We start from the raw sequence: 16,907 nt of genomic DNA on the forward strand, positions 1-16,907 counted from the left end.
TCTAATGTCCGAATATGAGGGAGAACATACGAGTTTTGGTCTTTTGGGCCAGGCTAACCCCACTCAGAATGATGTTCTCCAATTCCATCCATTTACCAGCAAATGATAACATTTCATTTTTCTTCATGGAAATTCCATTGTGTATAGATACCACATTTTCTTGATCCATTCGTCAGTGGTGGGACATCTTGGCTGTTTCCATAACTTGGCTATTGTGAATAGTGCTGCAATAAACATGGGTGTACAGGTGCCTCTGGAGTAACCTGTGTCACAGTCTTTTGGGTATATCCCCAAGAGTGGTATTGCCGGATCAAATGGTAGATCAATGTTTAGCTTTTTAAGTAGCCTCCAAAATTTTTTCCAGAGTGGTTGTACTAGTTTACATTCCCACCAACAGTGTAAGAGGGTTCCTTTTTCCCCCGCATCCTCGCCAACACCTGTTGTTGGTGGTGATGCTAATGATGGCTATTCTACCAGGGGTGAGGTGGAATCTTAGTGTGGTTTTAATTTGCATTTCCTTTATTGCTAGAGATGGTGAGCATTTTTTCATGTGTTTTTGGCCATTTGAATTTCTTCTTTTGAGAAAGTTCTGTTTAGTTCACTTGCTCATTTCTTTATTGGTTCATTAGTTTTGGGAGAATTTAGTTTTTAAAGCTCCCTATATATTCTGGTTATCAGTCCTTTTGTCTGATGTATAGCTGGCAAATATTTTCTCCCACTCCGTGGGTGTTCTCTTCAGTTTAGAGACCATTTCTTTTGATGAACAGAAGCTTTTTAGCTTTATGAGGTCCCATTTATCTATGCTATCTCTTAGTTGCTGTGCTACTGGGGTTCCACTGAGAAAGTTCTTGCCTATACCTACTAACTCCAGAGTATTTCCTACTCTTTCCTGTATCAACTTTAGAGTTTGTGGTCTGATATTAAGATCCTTGATCCATTTTGAGTTAATATTGGTATAGGGTGATATACATGGATCTAGTTTCAGTTTTTTGCAGACTGCTTACCAGTTTTCCCAGCAGTTTTTGTTGAAGAGGCTGCTATTTCTCCATCGTATATTTTTAGCTCCTTTGTCAAAGACAAGTTGGTTATAGTTGTGTGGCTTCATATCTGGGTCCTCTATTCTGTTCCACTGGTCTTCATGTCTGTTTTTGTGCCTGTACCATGCTGTTTTTATTGTTATTGCTTTGTAATATAGTTTGAAGTCAGGTATTGTGATATCTCCTGCATTGTTCTTTTGACTGAGTATTGCCTTGGCTATTCGTGGCCTCGTGTGTTTCCATATAAATTTCATGGTAGATTTTTCGATGTCTTTAATGAATGTCATTGGAATTTTGATGGGAATTGCATTAAACATGTAGATTACTTTGGGAGTATCGACATTTTTACTATGTTGATTCTACCAATCCATGAGCATGGGAGATCTGTCCACTTTCTATAGTCTTCCTCAATCTCTTTCTTCAGAAGTGTGTAGTTTTCCTTGTAGAGGTCTTTCACATCTTTTGTTAGGTTTACACCTAGGTATTTGATTTTTTTTGAGGCTATTGTAAATGGAATTGTTTTCATACATTCTTTTTCAGTTTGCTCATTGTTAGTGTATAGAAATGCTAATGATTTTTCTATGTTGATTTTATATCCTGCTACCTTGCTATAGCTATAGATGATGTCTAGAAGCTTCTGAGTAGAGTGTTTTGGGTCTTCAAGGTATAGGATCATGTCATCTGCAAATAGGGATATTTTGACAGTTTCTATACCTATTTGTATTCCTTTTATTCCTTCTTCTTGCCTAATTGCTCTGGCTAGGAATTCCAGTACTATGTTGAATAGGAGTGGAGGTAGTGGGCATCCTTGTCTGGTTCCTGATTTCAGAGGGAATGGTTTCACTTTTTCTCCGTTAAGTATAATGCTGGCTGTAGGTTTGTCATATATAGCTTTTATAATGTTGAGGTACTTTCCTTCTATTCCTAGTTTTCTTAGAGCTTTTATCATGAAATGGTGTTAGATCTTATCAAAGGCTTTTTCTGCATCTATTGAGATGATCAAGTGGTTTTTGTCTTTGCTTCTGTTAATGTGGTTTATTACATTTATTGATTTTCGTATGTTGAACCACCCCTGCATCCCTGGGATGAAGCCTACTTGGTCGTGGTGAATAATCTTTTTGATGTGTTGTTGAATTTGGTTTGCCATTATTTTGTTGAGGATTTTTGCATCAATGTTCATTAAGGAGATTGGCCTATAGTTCTCCTTTTTGGAGGTGTCTTTGCCTGGTTTTGGGATAAGTGTAATACTGGCTTCATAAAATGTGTTAGGCAGTTTTCCTTCCCTTTCTATTTCGTGGAACAGTTTAAGGAGGGTTGGTATCAGTTCTTCTTTAAAGGTCTGATAGAATTCAGCAGAGAATCCATCAGGTCCTGGATTTTTCTTTTTTGGGAGACTCTTGATTGCTGCTTCAATTTCATTTTGTGTTATAGATCTATTCAGGTGATTAATTTCCTCTTGGTTCAGTTTTGGATGATCATATGTATCTAGAAATCTGTCCATTCCTTTAAGATTTTCAAATTTATTTGAATATAGGTTCTCAATGTAGTCTCTGATGATTTCCTGGGCCTTCCATGGTGTTTGTTGTTATCTCCCCTTTTGCATTCCTGATTCTACTAATTTGGGTTTTTTCTCTCCTCATTTTAGGTTTGCCAGGGGTCTGTAGATCTTGTTTATTTTTTCAAAGAGCCAACTTTTTGTTTCATTAATTCTTTGTATGGTTTTTTTGGTTTCTATTTCGTTGATTTCAGCTCTTATTTTTATTATTTCTCTCCTATTTGTTTTGGGATTTGCTTGTTCTTGTTTTTCTAGGAGTTTGAGATGTATCATTAGGTCATTGATTTGGGATCTTTCAGTCTTTTTAATATATGCACTCATGGCTATAAACTTTCCTCTCAGGACTGCCTTAGCTGTGTCCCATAGGTTCCGGTAGGTTGTGTTTTCATTTTCATTGACTTCCAGGAACTTTTTAATTTCCTCTTTTATTGCATCGATGATCCATTCTTCATTAAGTAATGAGTTATTTAGTTTCCAGCTGTTTGCATGTTTTTTGTCTTTACTTTTGTTGTTGAGTTCTAGTTTTATTGCATTGTGATCAGATAGAATGCATGGTATAATTTCTATTTTCTCATATTTGCTGAGGCTTGGTTTTTTCCCTGGGATATGATCTATTTTGGAGAAGGTTCCATGGGCTGCTGAGAAGAATGTATATTGCATAGAAGTTAGATGAAATGTTCTGTAGACATCAACTAGGTCCATTTGATCTATTGCATATTTTAGATCTTGTATTTCTTTATTGATTTTTTGTTTGGATGACCTATCTGTTGATGATAATGGGGTGTTAAAGTCTCCCACAACCAGTGTGTTGGCGTTTATATATGCTTTTAGGTCTTTCAGGGTATGTTTGATGAAATTGGGTGCATTGACATTGGGTGCGTACAGATTGATGATTATTATTTCCTTTTGATCTATTTCCCCTTTTATTAGTATGGAATGTCCTTCTTTATCTCATTTGATCAATGTAGGTTTGAAGTCTACTTTGTCAGAGATAAGTATTGCTACTCCTGACTGTTTTCGGGGGCCATTGGCTTGGTAAATCTTCTTCCAGCCTTTCATCCTAAGCCTATGCTTATTTCTGTTGGTGAGATGGGTCTCCTGTAAGCAACAAATTGTTGGAGCTTCCTTTTTGATCCATTTTGTCAAGCGATGCCTTTTGATGGGTGTATTAAGTCCATTAACATTAAGTGTTAGTACTGATAGGTATGTGGTGATTCCTGTCATTTAGTTGTCTTAGTTGTTTGAAGGTTTGATTGTGTGTACCTAAGTTTAGGTTACTCTCTACTGTCTTGCTTTTCTTTTCCTGTGGTTTGGTGCTGCCTGTCTTTTCATGGTTAAGTTGGGTTTCACTTTCTGTGTGCAGAATCCCTTGCAGAATCTTTTGTAATGGTGGCTTTGTGGTCACATATTGTTTTAGTTTCTGCTTATCATGGAAGAATTTTATTGCTCCATCTGTTTTGAATGATAGCTTTGCTGGGTAGAGTATCCTGGGGTTGAAGTTATTTTCATTCAGTGCCCAGAAGATCTCACCCCACGCTCTTCTTGCTTTTAATGTTTCTGTTGAGAAGTCTGCTGTGATTTTGATGGGTTTACCTTTGTATGTTACTTGTTTTTTCTCTCTTACAGCCTTCAATATTCTTTCCTTAGTTTCTGAACTTGTTGTTTTAATGATGATATGTCGTGGAGTAGTTCTATTTTGATCTGGTCTGTTTGGTGTCCTGGAGGCCTCTTGCATCTGTATGGGAATATCTTTCTCTAGATTTGGGAAATTTTCCGTTATTTTGTTGAATATATTACGCATTCCCTTCGCTTGCACCTCTTCTCCTTCTTCGATGCCCATGATTCTCAAGTTTGGTGTTTTGATGGAGTCAGTGAGTTCTTGCATTTTCTTTTCACAGGTCTTGAGTTGTTTAATTAATAGTTCTTCAGTTTTTCCTTTAATTACCATTTCATCTTCAAGTTCTGAGATTCTGTCTTCTGTTTGTTCTATTCTGCTGGATTGGCCTTCTGTTTTGTTTTGCAGTTCTGTTTTGTTCTTTTTTCTGAGGTTTTCCATATCCTGGGTGGTTTCCTCTTTAATGTTGTCTGTTTTTGTCCTGAGTTCATTTATCTGTTTATTCATCGTGTTCTCTGTTTCACTTTGGTGTTTATACAGTGCTTCTATGGTTTCCTTTATTTCTTCTTTTGCTTTTCAAATTCTCTATTTTTGTTGTTTTGGAATTTCTTGAGTGTCTCCTGTACATTTTGGTTGACCCTATCTAGTATCATCTCTATAAAATTCTCATTGAGTACCTGTAGTATGTCTTCTTTTAAATTATTCTTATGGGCTTCATTGGGTCCTTGGCATAGTTTATCTTCATTTTGTTGGAGTCTGGATCTGAGAATCTGTTTTCTTCATTCCCCTCTGGTTCCTGTACTAATTTTTTTGCTGTGGGGAAACTGGTTTCCCTGTTTTTTCTGTCTTCCTGTCATTGTCTTTGGTGTTGTTACTGTCCCTGTACTGTGTGCAATTAAGTATTTTCTAGCTTGTAATGATAACAATGGTAATATTTAGAATGGAAGTGTGAGTTGAGATGGAAAGCAAGAAGTTAAAGAAAAGGGAAAAACAAATACACAGACAAGAAGGAGAAAACAGAACAAGGTATCAGACAAGAAAATTTCAAAGGTATAAACAGGGAGCGTTAGTGTACTAATCGACAATACGCTGAAAAGACATTAGAGAGACAGAGAGAGGATTGAAAATCAAAAATAAAAAAAAGATAAGAATAAAAATAAAAAATAAGTAAATGAAAGAAATATCTATATATAAAAATGAATTAAAATAAAATGAAAAATAGAAAATTAAAAAAAAAAAACCAAAAAACCTCCAAGTTCAAATGCAATGAAGTTTCAGTCTTAATAATTTGGGTGTCTGTCTCAGTCTCCAATCCTGGAGATGGTGCCTCAGATGTTGTTCTGTAGTTGTCTCATCAAAGGGGACACATAAAGTAGAACAAAACTACACACACACACACACACACACACACACACACAAAACCCACCAAGTGTCCCAAGTTCTAATGCAATACAGTTTCAGTAAAGTTTTCAGCATGCAGGTGTAATTCGGTTGTTCTCTCATCAAAGGTAGGGAGAAAAAGAAAAAAAAAGAGTCTGGAAACAGTTCTGAGAATGGTATCTGCAGCTGTGGCTTGCCTGCCTGCTGCTGTCAGCCTGCTGTTGCTGGAGGCATTATTTAGGCAGATCTCTGGGGTGAGCTTAGCACTCACCTTGCCCCACAGGCTTTGTTTGCTCAGAGTTCTCCTGTGCGGGAGCCTCTACTACAAGCTTTCCCCTTTCCAAGCACACTGGGAAAGGTGACACTGCACCCGCATTGTCAGGCCTGCGTGTTTATTCACAGTTCATGTGGGAGGTGGGTCTTTCCCCCTCTCCTGTGGAGTTTTCCTCCCACCACCACTTTCACAAGCTTTCCTGCTCCTGATTACTGGGCGGTGCTGCTGCTCCTGCCAGCTGTCATGTTTGTTTACAGTTCACGTGGGAAGTGGGTCTTCCCTCCTCTCCTGTAGAGTTTTCCTCCCTCCACCACTCTCACAAGCTTTCCTGCTCCTGGTTTCTGGGTGAGCACCCCCGCTCCCACCAGAAACTCTCCAGCCTGCCCGGCTTGTTTATTTACAGTCCCGGGAAGGATTCCCTTCCCCCAATCTTTGGTGCTCCAGTGCGCCCCACCCTCTTTCCCACATGTCTTTATTGTTCTTATTGCTTATTAGTCAGTTTCTCTTTTTTTCCCAGGTGGAGGTCAGTCTGTCCAGGGGGCTATGCTGCTCTGGCCCAGGCTTCTCTGTGGGAGTACCGTGGTACCACGAAACTCATCTGCGTCTTTCCAAGCTGTGTGGGCGTGGGTGACTGGCGGCCCTGGGGCCCTCCTGGTTTCTCTGTTTAACATGAAGTGGAGATTCTCTGCGCCGGCAGGAGGTGTCTCCAATATTGTTGAGAGGGACAGAGTTCAGACCTTGAGACACGTTCTATGAAATGATAGTCATCTCAGTGATTCAAATGAAAGCTGTTTTATAGAGTAAAAAGCTATTTCCTTATTTTAGCAACAAAGAGAAAACTGGTTTTGATCATTTTTTCTTTATTTTCTCCCAAAAGAAAGGCTGCATTTGGCAAATGTGTATGTCATAGTTGAGCAGGTATGGTTTTCGCCCTCCCCATTCCAGCATGCTTAGTTCAAGCAGGACTAAAGTGTGTCCAGTATAACGAAGCTGAGACTCAACTAGTTATGATTGCCACTATGTTGTATCTACTATATTTGGTTTTAAAAAGGTGTTCACTGGTTTTCAAATGACATAAAACAGAAACTTTTGTTCTGCTGATAATATAAAGAAATGACTAAGAATTGGCTGTAGAAGATACCAAAACATACATTTGTTAATAAGAAAACAAAGCTAGGAATAGATACCAAAACATACATTTGTTAATAAGAAATCAAAGATGGGAATAGTGGTGCTCTCAGGAGGATCATGAGTTCCAGGTCATCCTGGTCTATTTAGGGAGACCCTGTCCCAAAAAAACCCAAAAACAAACAAAAAAGAGAAATCAACTGGTGTTGTGGGTCGTGTTTGGCCGTATAGATTTACTTTCCCTTGAATGAGTTTCCAGCCCCTCAGGAACACTCTGGTGAGAGACTGTCTATGCTTTTCATTCTGTTTTTTTTTTTTCTGTTTCAGAAAATAATAATTCTGAATGCATGGGATCTAAGCACCCAGCCTTAAATACACATTACTGTTTTCCTAGGATACATAAGGAATCATTCCTTGGAATGTATGGGAGTGGCAAAAACTATTTTGCCCTTGTCTCTAATTTTGTTGAAGAGAGAGTATAAGCAATAATAGGAAGGAACAAGGGTTTTTGCTGGTTGAGATAAGGATAGCTATACAGGGAGTTCACTCACATTAATTTCCTGTGCATGTGTGTTACCTTCTAGGTTAATTCTTTTTGATCTAATCTTCTCTCTAGTTCCTGGTCCCCTTCTCCTATTGGCCTCAGTTGCTTTTAAGGTATCTGCTTTAGTTTCTCTGCGTTGAGGGCAACAAATGCTAGCTAATTTTTTAGGTGTCTTACCTATCCTCATATCTCCCTTGTGTGCACTTGCTTTTATCTTGTGATCAAAGTCCAATCCCCTTGTTATGTTTGCCCTTGATCTAATGTCCGCATATTAGGGAGAACATGTGATTTTTGGTCTTTTGAGCCAGGCTAACCTCACTCAGAATGATGTTCTCCACTTCCATCCATTTACCAGCGAATGATAACATTTCGCTCTTCTTCATGGCTGCATAAAATTCCATTGTGTATAGATACCACATTTTCTTGATCCATTCGTCAGTTGTGGGGCATCTTGGCTGTTTCCATAAGTTGGCTATTGTGAATAGTGCTGCAATAAACATGGGTGTACAGGTGCCTCTGGAGTAACCTGTGTCACAGTCTTTTGGGTATATCCCCAAGAGTGGTATTGCTGGATCAAATGGTAGATCAATGTTTAGCTTTTTAAGTAGCCTCCAAATTTTTTTCCAGAGTGGTTGTACTAGTTTACATTCCAACCACCAGTATAAGAGGGTTCCTTTTTCCCTGCATCCTCACCAACACCTGTTGTTGGTGGTGTTGCTAAGGATGGCTATTCTACCAGGGGTGAGGTGGAATCTTAGTGTAGTTTTAATTTGCATTTCCTTTATTGCTAGAGATGGTGAGCATTTTTTCATGTGTTTTTTGGCCATTTGAATTTCTCCTTTTGAGAAAGTTCTGTTTAGTTCACTTTATAGCAAGATTCTTATACAGTCAATAGGGAATTTATGGTTGTTGCTAGGACTCCTGGATCTTTAATTGAAGAACTATCAATTTTCTACTTGGCTACTTCTGTTTCCTAGACCTTCCTCTGAGTAGAGATGAAGAAATGGAGTTGTTCTTTAGATACTTTGGTTCAGATGTTCTGGGGGTCATTTGACCTAGATACCTAGAAATTCAGTAGGATCTTGTGCTCAGATGGAGTTATACCCTTGAGAATCTACTAACAGAATGGGTACTGGACCTTAGGAAAGTAGGTAAACGTAGAGTGGAAAAAAATAAAAATTTAAAAAATAAGGCCAATTTGAACAAATGACTATCTGCAGTTGAACCACATCCCCCAGAAATAGAAGATCAGATTCCTTAAGTGGGCTTCCTGGCACTGCAAGCAAAGTGGCTGAGTCACATGAGATATAAGAGACTAGGAAACAGAAGCCCACATTGTATTATGTGGAATTCACTAATTTAATTTACTTATTTGCAGCACGCTGTATAATGTGTTGAATGGAGCATACAGATGAATGAATTCATGGGAGAGAGTGGTTCTGGGTGAAATGTCAGCTTAGTAGGGCCCTCCAGCCATCATCTCTCTATAGAGACACCAATTTGAGCAGCTATTTATGCACTAACTGCCTTCAAAAGAGTGCAGGAAGCTCAAGAAGTGACAATAGTGCCTGGTTTTATATAATAATAAGAAAATACACATTGAAGATAGCAGGAAGGAAAGTTTTACCATGTTACCCCTCCACCAACTCTAAACAGTGCAGTGTGGCTAGAGATGTTTTCCATTTGGGAGGAGGAGAGGAAATCTGGTTTAGGCCTTAAACTTGACAGTCAGTACCAGGCCTGCCATGAAGAAACCCATTGCTGGGCAGAGACCCATGGCCCCTGCCTCCAGTCTGGTACCTGCAGACTGAGCTTCTGGACCTACATTAGCCAGAGGAGGGACTGCCTCCTCTCCTCTCATTTCCAACTCTAGGTAGCACAATCAACAGCAAGACTCCATCTGCTTGGGTAGGGTAAGAAAGTTAGCAGAGAAAAACAACAGAAGAAAAAGAGATAGTCAGCAGAGGACTTTGTCTTGGAACTCAGTGCTGGGCCTGTGGAACTTAACAATGGGCACATCCTAGTTTTCAGACCACTGTGGATGGAGTCGCTGGATCTACCCCCGCATCAGTCTATCTGTCTTCTGTTTCAGTCATCATCACCTGTGGCTAGCTGAGTGGTCTCAGGTCACAAATCCACCTCAGCAGCAGGCAAACCTACAGCAATGTGGGCCTTGGCCTTATCCCTATGCTGAGCTGGTCTTAGTGAGTTGTAGACTCCAGCTGTGGATCAGTATTGAAGTGTTGAAGACCAAGGGACTTCCTAGATCATTTCTCCTCCCAATCCTAAGCAGCTCAACATGCAGAGAATAGTTGTCTGCCTGAGGAAGAAAAAGATGATAAACACCAGGTCATTGCATATGAGTCTGGCGGCTGGACCCTCCATAGTGAAGTCCAGAGATGGTGCCTGGCCATAAGCCAGGGACTGTGGATGAGGCACCTGGGTCCATTTTGGCTTCAGGTGGATGCTTATCGGATTGACTACTCTTTCTAGGCACTTCACTGGATTATTCTGAACAACACACCAACTGTGGTTCTGGGACAAATTGGGACTAAGGACACCATCTAGTGCTATGATTATACCAAGCGCAGAGAAAAAAAGCAGCCTTTTAAAAATTTCCAGGAAGACAGGCATAAACAAAGTCAGATTACAAAAACTGGACTTAATCCTTCAATATGTACATGATATTGTATACCAACAAACATCAAGAACCTTCAGGGAACTTCACCTAATGAGCAAAAAGAGGTATCAGAAACTGAATATATAGCAACTAATATTATGAACTCTTGGATGGAAGATTCAAAATAGCTTTTGAAAGGAAACTCAATGTACTTCAAGAAAACACAGCAAAACAATTCAGAACTCTACCAGAGAAGTTTAACAAGTTAATGTAATTTTAAAAGTCAAACAGAAATTCTTGAGTCAAAAAATATGCTAGATGAAATTAAAAGCACAATATAAGGCGTCAAAGGTATGACAGAAAGCAAACGAAAGAATTAGTGAGGTCAAAGACAAGCTATATGAACATACACAGAGGAGAAAAAAAAAGAATGAAGAGAAATGAAGAAACCTGACAGGAACTTTGGGTCAGCATTAAAAGAGCAAAGATACAGGTTATTGGGGTTCAATAGGCATTTTAAAGTGCCAAAGGGATAGGAAGACTATTCACATAGATAATAACAGAAAACTTCTAAAACCTAGAGAAAGGTAAACATGTCCAGGTCAAAAGTCATCAGTCAGATTTAACTCAACCAAGTCTACTCCAAGACATTTCAATCAGCTCTCAAAGGTTAAAATTACAGAGGATTCTCAAAGAAGCAAGATAAAGGAAACAAATTACACATATGGGTGTCCAAGTTTAGCTAACAGTGAACTTCTCAGAGACGCCTTATAGGCCAGGATAGAGTGGGGTGATATTTTCATAGTGCTGATGGAAAAAAAATCTGCCAACCAAGAATACTGTACCTAGCAAAGCTATTTTTCAGAAATGAAGGAAGAATGAAGACATTCCCAAACAAAAGCTGAGAGAATTTATCACCATTATACCTGCCCTACAAGAAATGCTAAAAGGAGTTCTTCACACTGAAAGAAAAACTGCTAATAAGAAAACGTTAGAAGGTCTAAGACTCACTTGTAAAACAAATTCAGAATACTCTATTAGTATAAAGTACTCATATCTCATATGAAGACCAAAATACAAAATTAATAATCATTAGGACTATATTAATACATTAAAAGATAAAATGGGGCATCAATTATTCAGAGGAATGGAGGACAAGTATAGAGAATTTTATTACTTTTTCTTTCTTTTGTTTCTTCTCTATTGTTACATCAGTTGTGTATCATTTCAGAATATCTTGTTATAATCAAAAGGTTTGTTTTGTTTTGTTTTCTTGAGACAGGGTCTCACTATGTAACCCAAGCTAGCTTGAAACTCATGATCTTCCTGCCTCAGCCTTCTGTGTGCCGAAATTGCAGGCTTGTGCCACCATGCCCAGGACTCAAATGACTTTTTTATAAGCCTCATGGGAACCACAAAGCAAAAATTTAAAATAGAAAAAAACTAAAACTAATAAAGAATCAAAACATACTACCAGAGTAAATCTAGTTACAAGAGAATACTCTAAGAGAAGGAGAAAGACAGAAAGAATCTACAATAAAACTAGAAAATAAATAACAAAATGACAATACCAAAATTTACCTATCAATATTATTTATAAATGTAAATAGATTAAATTCTCCAAATAAAATACACACAATTGAAGGTTTTGTTTGTTTGTTTTTTAATAACCCACCTATGATGCTCACACTGTGACGCTGCTATGGATATTTCTTGGGTAGATGCAACTTATCCTCTCCTTTGGCCATGTATGAAAGGAAGAGGTGTGAGCAACATTGAAAGATTCCACATTCTAGGAATTCAGCAACTCAAGAGAAGTCATGGCTGCATAAAGTGTGATTCATTAATTATGTAGTAACACTCCAAATGGTAAATTTAACATGAACACAAAATGAATTTGCCACTCATACGTTCCGGGATATTCTGGGTAAGATTTGCATTTTAGTCACTGAAACAAAATTTTAAAAAGTTATTGGAAGCTAGTATTCATGGGTGGCATGATGATATATCAGCATTAAATAAATGGTATTAGGGAAACAAAGAGGCAAGAAAACCTATATTGTTTCAACATAGTATTTCAAGGCTGATCAAGAAAGAGACAGGACCATAAAATGGCAGTATTACATAAGTTTTATTGGGCAGCACTTGCACAGGATTGCATAAGAGAGGAAGTTTCTTAAAGAAGAAGACCTTCCAGATACTATGAAGCCATCACCCAGAAGGGGAAGAGGGCAAAGGAACTCCTGGGATACAGGAGAATTAAAGAGGATGTTTATATGTCTAGCTAATGTCACTCAGCAGCAAGGTGGGAGTCACTAGATCAGAGAGCACTGAAGGGCAGCAGCACTTTGGTGGTATTTTATAGATACAGGGTTTGTCTTATCAATGACTAGCAGATGTTAGGTGCAGTTTCATGGGTTATGCACAGCAGGCAGGCTCTAAATGGCTAAACATATGCTCGTTTGGGTTATATTTAAAGCAATTGGATGTGAGAATTTGCCAAATGTGTAAAAAAGTTCTTAAATTCATGTGCATCTTTAGGCTCAATATAAATTCCTTATGTTTATGTTATTATACAATGCTGGGGACTAGCCATGACCCTGGACTGGGAATAATGGAGTTTGCACAGCCTCTCCATATAGGAGTTTGCACAGTCTCTCCATGTAGAAGTTTGCACAGCCTCTTCTACCATAATTTCCCCAGAACCTGGTGTTTTGAATTTTGTTCTCACATCTCCTTGAAGGATACAACCTGCTGTGTCTGCATACCAGCCCCCTGATGCAAAACTAGATAAAGTACCAGAACTATCAGGAGACTCCCTAATGCCAGATTAATCAGTACCTTAGATAAGGTGTCCTGCATGCCTTGATGATTCCAGAACTGATGTGCTGTAATTAGCCTTAGGGCAATTAGCCCACCAAACCTCATTCCTTTCACCTTGCATCAGATTTGTTAAAGCTTGATTTTTGCCTGAGTCTTTTCCTTGTACTGATCTATTTAACTAAACACTCTGGCTCAGGTAGGCTCTCACGTTTCCCATCAGGAACGTACAGCCCTCCCGATACCAACGTTCTGTTTTATGCTGTATGTCTGTATGTTTGTGTGTGTTTTATCTCTCGTTCCCTGTCACTCTTAGTTAGGCTCACGTAGCATACCCACGGCAGGCCGGGGCAATACAATACAATGTAAACTTCAAATTCAATAATATTAAGTTGCATCAATTTAATATTAGGGACAGTAATGTTTTGCTGAAACTAAATCACTGTTCCAAAATGAATATTATACTAATAATCTATACTAGGTATAGATTTGCTGGTAGATTTTACCAGCAAAATCAAAAAATGAGCAAGAAGTGACATCCTAATCCCTGCTCTCCCATACTTAAAGGTTTTTTGGCGAAAATCAGTGAAGTTCCTAGAAAGATCCAGCCACTGAGAACTTGAGGTAAAATTACCATGACCTGAGTTCCACACAAAATGCAAAATGAATCCAGGGAAATGTTGGCTTCAGTAGTGTATGACTGAAAGGTGGCTGTTTCTTTGGACCCAGTCCTCTTGGCAGAGTGGTTGTTTTGTTGGGGAATATCAGCTGAGCATGAGTTGTAAACTTTGAGCCCCATGTGGGACATCATAGTGGTCCCAAGAGTAAGACAAGTGAAGATGCTTGCTAGTGGTAGACAAGTGAGTCCTTAAATGGGCAGAACAGTCTAAATTAGATCAAAAGGATGGTGAGCAGGCCCCTTCCTTCCTCCGTCTTGGTCCTCCTGCGCAGGACAGAAAAACACCCCCTTTGAGGCGTCCCGGGTCTTCTGGGTAGACAATAAGATCACCAAGCTTATTCCTTAACTTTCATTCATTCAGCAAACTTTTCCGAGGCTCCTCTATCCTGAGCAAGCCAGGCCCTCAAAATATCTTGGGAGACATCAATACCTTACTAATAAAATTCAGCCCTGTTCAGCTCTTCCTCTGATCCATTCTAGGCCTTCAAGGGAGGTGGGAACTATACGGGCTCTGAAGCTCATTTCTCTCTTCAGGCCCCGCCCCCTCATCCACTCTCCTGTAGATTAAATGACCCCTGTCTTGCTCCTTTAAGAGTAAGTTCTGTTGGATCAATGAGCCTGGTCCAGGTAAATCGACTCAGAGTGCGGTTGTGGAAGGAACACCAGAGCTTAACGTTATCTATCCCCATCCCGCTTCTTGCTAGGATCATCTCGCGAGAACTCTAAGGAGGGAGCCACCAAGAAGTGGGAGGTCCTCCAAGATTCCTAGAGAGAATCACACCCAGGAGTCGGTAGGTAGGTGAGATGACGTACTTCCGGGGCAGCCATTTCAATTTCCAACGTCCGCAAGTGGCCTGTGGTGCTGACGACGACGACGACCTCTCTTTGCCAAAAAGCTACAGAGGTCACCCAGAGACCTTGGTGAGCAGGTCTGGTGTGGCCTGGGAAGGACAGGACAGGGTCTCTGGGGAGGCGGGCACAGCAACTGCTGCTTCTGGGGTCGTCTGGCTCTGTGGTTGGCGCTGACGCAGACCACGGAGCCCTGCCCCGAGGGCAGCCTGTGGCCTGTTGGGATTCCAGTGTTGACATCGAGGTGTTCACGAGTGTTTTGTTTTGTTTGAGGTACAGGGCTTCCCTTGAGCCACGCTAGCCGTTACCAAAGGTTTTCCTTGTGCACGTGGGCCGCGGAACGCGCCGCTCCCTGCTGTGCAAACCCCACCTTGAGGCCTGGATGTTATTTACACGCGTTTTCCCTCTCAGGACTTGAACTGTGATACTATTCTCCTGGCATGGGGTACACCCAATCTGTACTGTCATAGGTCTGCCAAGAATTTGAGAGTATTGAAATGCGTGTGTGGATTCCCCCCCCCCCCCCCCCCCGACTTAGTTCACATATTGGAGAATGTAGAACGCTGGATTTGGACTAGCTCATATGAATGCTAAATCTAAAAACCTCCTGAGGAGTCATATCCATCAAAGCACTTAATATGTGTGCAGCGTTTTGTTGTTGGCTTTTGGGGGAACCAGGTGTGGGGAGTTTTGGGGTTCTGCGGTTTGAACCCAGGACTTGACAGTCACTACACAGGTAATCTACCACTTGAGCCCCCCGCCAGCCGGAGCAGTGTTTCCAATGTGCAATATCAGTATTCTGTTTCCAGATGATTTGCTTCTCAGATTGCCGGCTGTACAGATCAGACCTTTTTGCGCATGTCCTTATGCTCAATATGTCAGTCCTCTTACCTATCCACTGAAAGAGAAATTTATTACAGATACCATGATAGTATGATTCTAAAGAATTAAGAGTCCACAACTACAAGTGGTACCTATTTACTCAGTTTAAGTCACTGCATTTGTTGCCCTTAGACAGAAATCCTCCATGAATTTAGTAGCATTACTTGTATAGGTTTGCATTGTGTTTCCCTTTAAAGTCTGTCAGTTTCTGTTTGGAAGTATTGTTTGTTATTGGAATCCCTTTAACTTCTAAGTTTTTAGCTTCTCCTGACAGTTGTTTCCCCCAACTTCCTGAATGGGCTTTTTGGATTCACTCAGAAGGGCTATTGGAAGGAGAGGCAGTGCACTTACTGTAAATTCTTTTCTCTGTTCAAATACCTTGAGACTTACAGCAAACAACATATAGAGTTGAAGGGAAATTGTTTTTAAGGTCTGTGAATAGACACACTGACATGTTTATTAAATATTCATCCTAACTATGGCACCTGTTTGTATTTCAGATATTGTCTTTAGGGCATAAATCTTGCTGATTCACTCTTTTGAATTGGAAAAGATAGTACCGATAGATAATATTTCACATGGCCTTAAAAAACAGGATGGGTCAGAGGTATGCAGAAGTTAAGGTCAGTAGTTATTGTTATTAATATTTCTTTGTTTACCTTCAGCTCCTGGAACTTTAAATTTTCTTCAAGACAGGAATAAAAGATGATGGCAGCTGGATCCTTTACAGGCAGATCCCAGGTAAGCTGGATTTCCTTTGTCTCTACATATACATGTGTGTATACATGGAGATTTATGCACATTCATATATATAAGGGCATATATATATATATATATATATATTTATATATGGTATACAATGTTGAGTAAAAGAAGGCAGATAAGAGTATATGTTGAATGATTCAATTTATTTGAAGTTCAAGAACAAACAAAATTAACCTATGGTGATAGAGGTCAGAAGAGTGGTTAACTGAGGGGAAGTAACCTTGGGACTGCTTTGGAGGGGGTATAAATGTGTGTGTGTGTATGTATTTGTATATATATATGTTTATATACATATATACAAAATGTATGTACATCTAAGTGTATATGTGCCTCTGTATGTATGCATGTACATAAATTTTAACATACTTGATACGTAAATTTCACAATGAAGTTTAACTTATATACAGCACAAGTCTTAACTGTATACCTCAATTTTTAGAAATATATATACCTATATGATCATCACTCATGTCAAAACCTAGAACATTATTAGTACCCCAAAATGCCTCTTTTTATATCCCCTCCCAAGCAGACCACTATAGAAAAGTCCACTTGTTGAAAAGTTTGTCTTTTACCCACTGAATTGCACTGGTTGCTTTGTCATAAATTTGGTGACCATAGTCTAATTGTCTGTCTTTCAATCAGTAACCCAGGACACTCATTGTTGATGAGAAAGAGAACTAATTTTGTAACATAATGTAACATGGAGGGCTTTCCTCTAACTTTAATATCTCAAATGTAACCAACAAAACTTTCTTT

General features: G+C 39.4%; 1 protein-coding gene across 1 annotated transcript in view; it reads left to right on the forward strand.

The window, feature by feature from the left end:
- Window positions 1-16,907, forward strand: part of Krbox1 (KRAB box domain containing 1) — a 28,796-nt gene that overhangs the window by 9,558 nt on the left and 2,331 nt on the right. Inside the window, exons 3-4 of the mRNA XM_074060344.1 lie at window positions 14,357-14,447; window positions 16,049-16,124. Coding sequence (XP_073916445.1) covers window positions 16,089-16,124 — 36 coding nt within the window. The 5' untranslated portion in view covers window positions 14,357-14,447; window positions 16,049-16,088. The remainder of the gene's footprint in view (window positions 1-14,356; window positions 14,448-16,048; window positions 16,125-16,907) is intronic.

Source organism: Castor canadensis, chromosome 17 (genome assembly GCF_047511655.1).
Source record: "Castor canadensis chromosome 17, mCasCan1.hap1v2, whole genome shotgun sequence".
In the NCBI taxonomy this organism is placed as follows: Eukaryota; Metazoa; Chordata; class Mammalia; order Rodentia; family Castoridae; genus Castor; species Castor canadensis.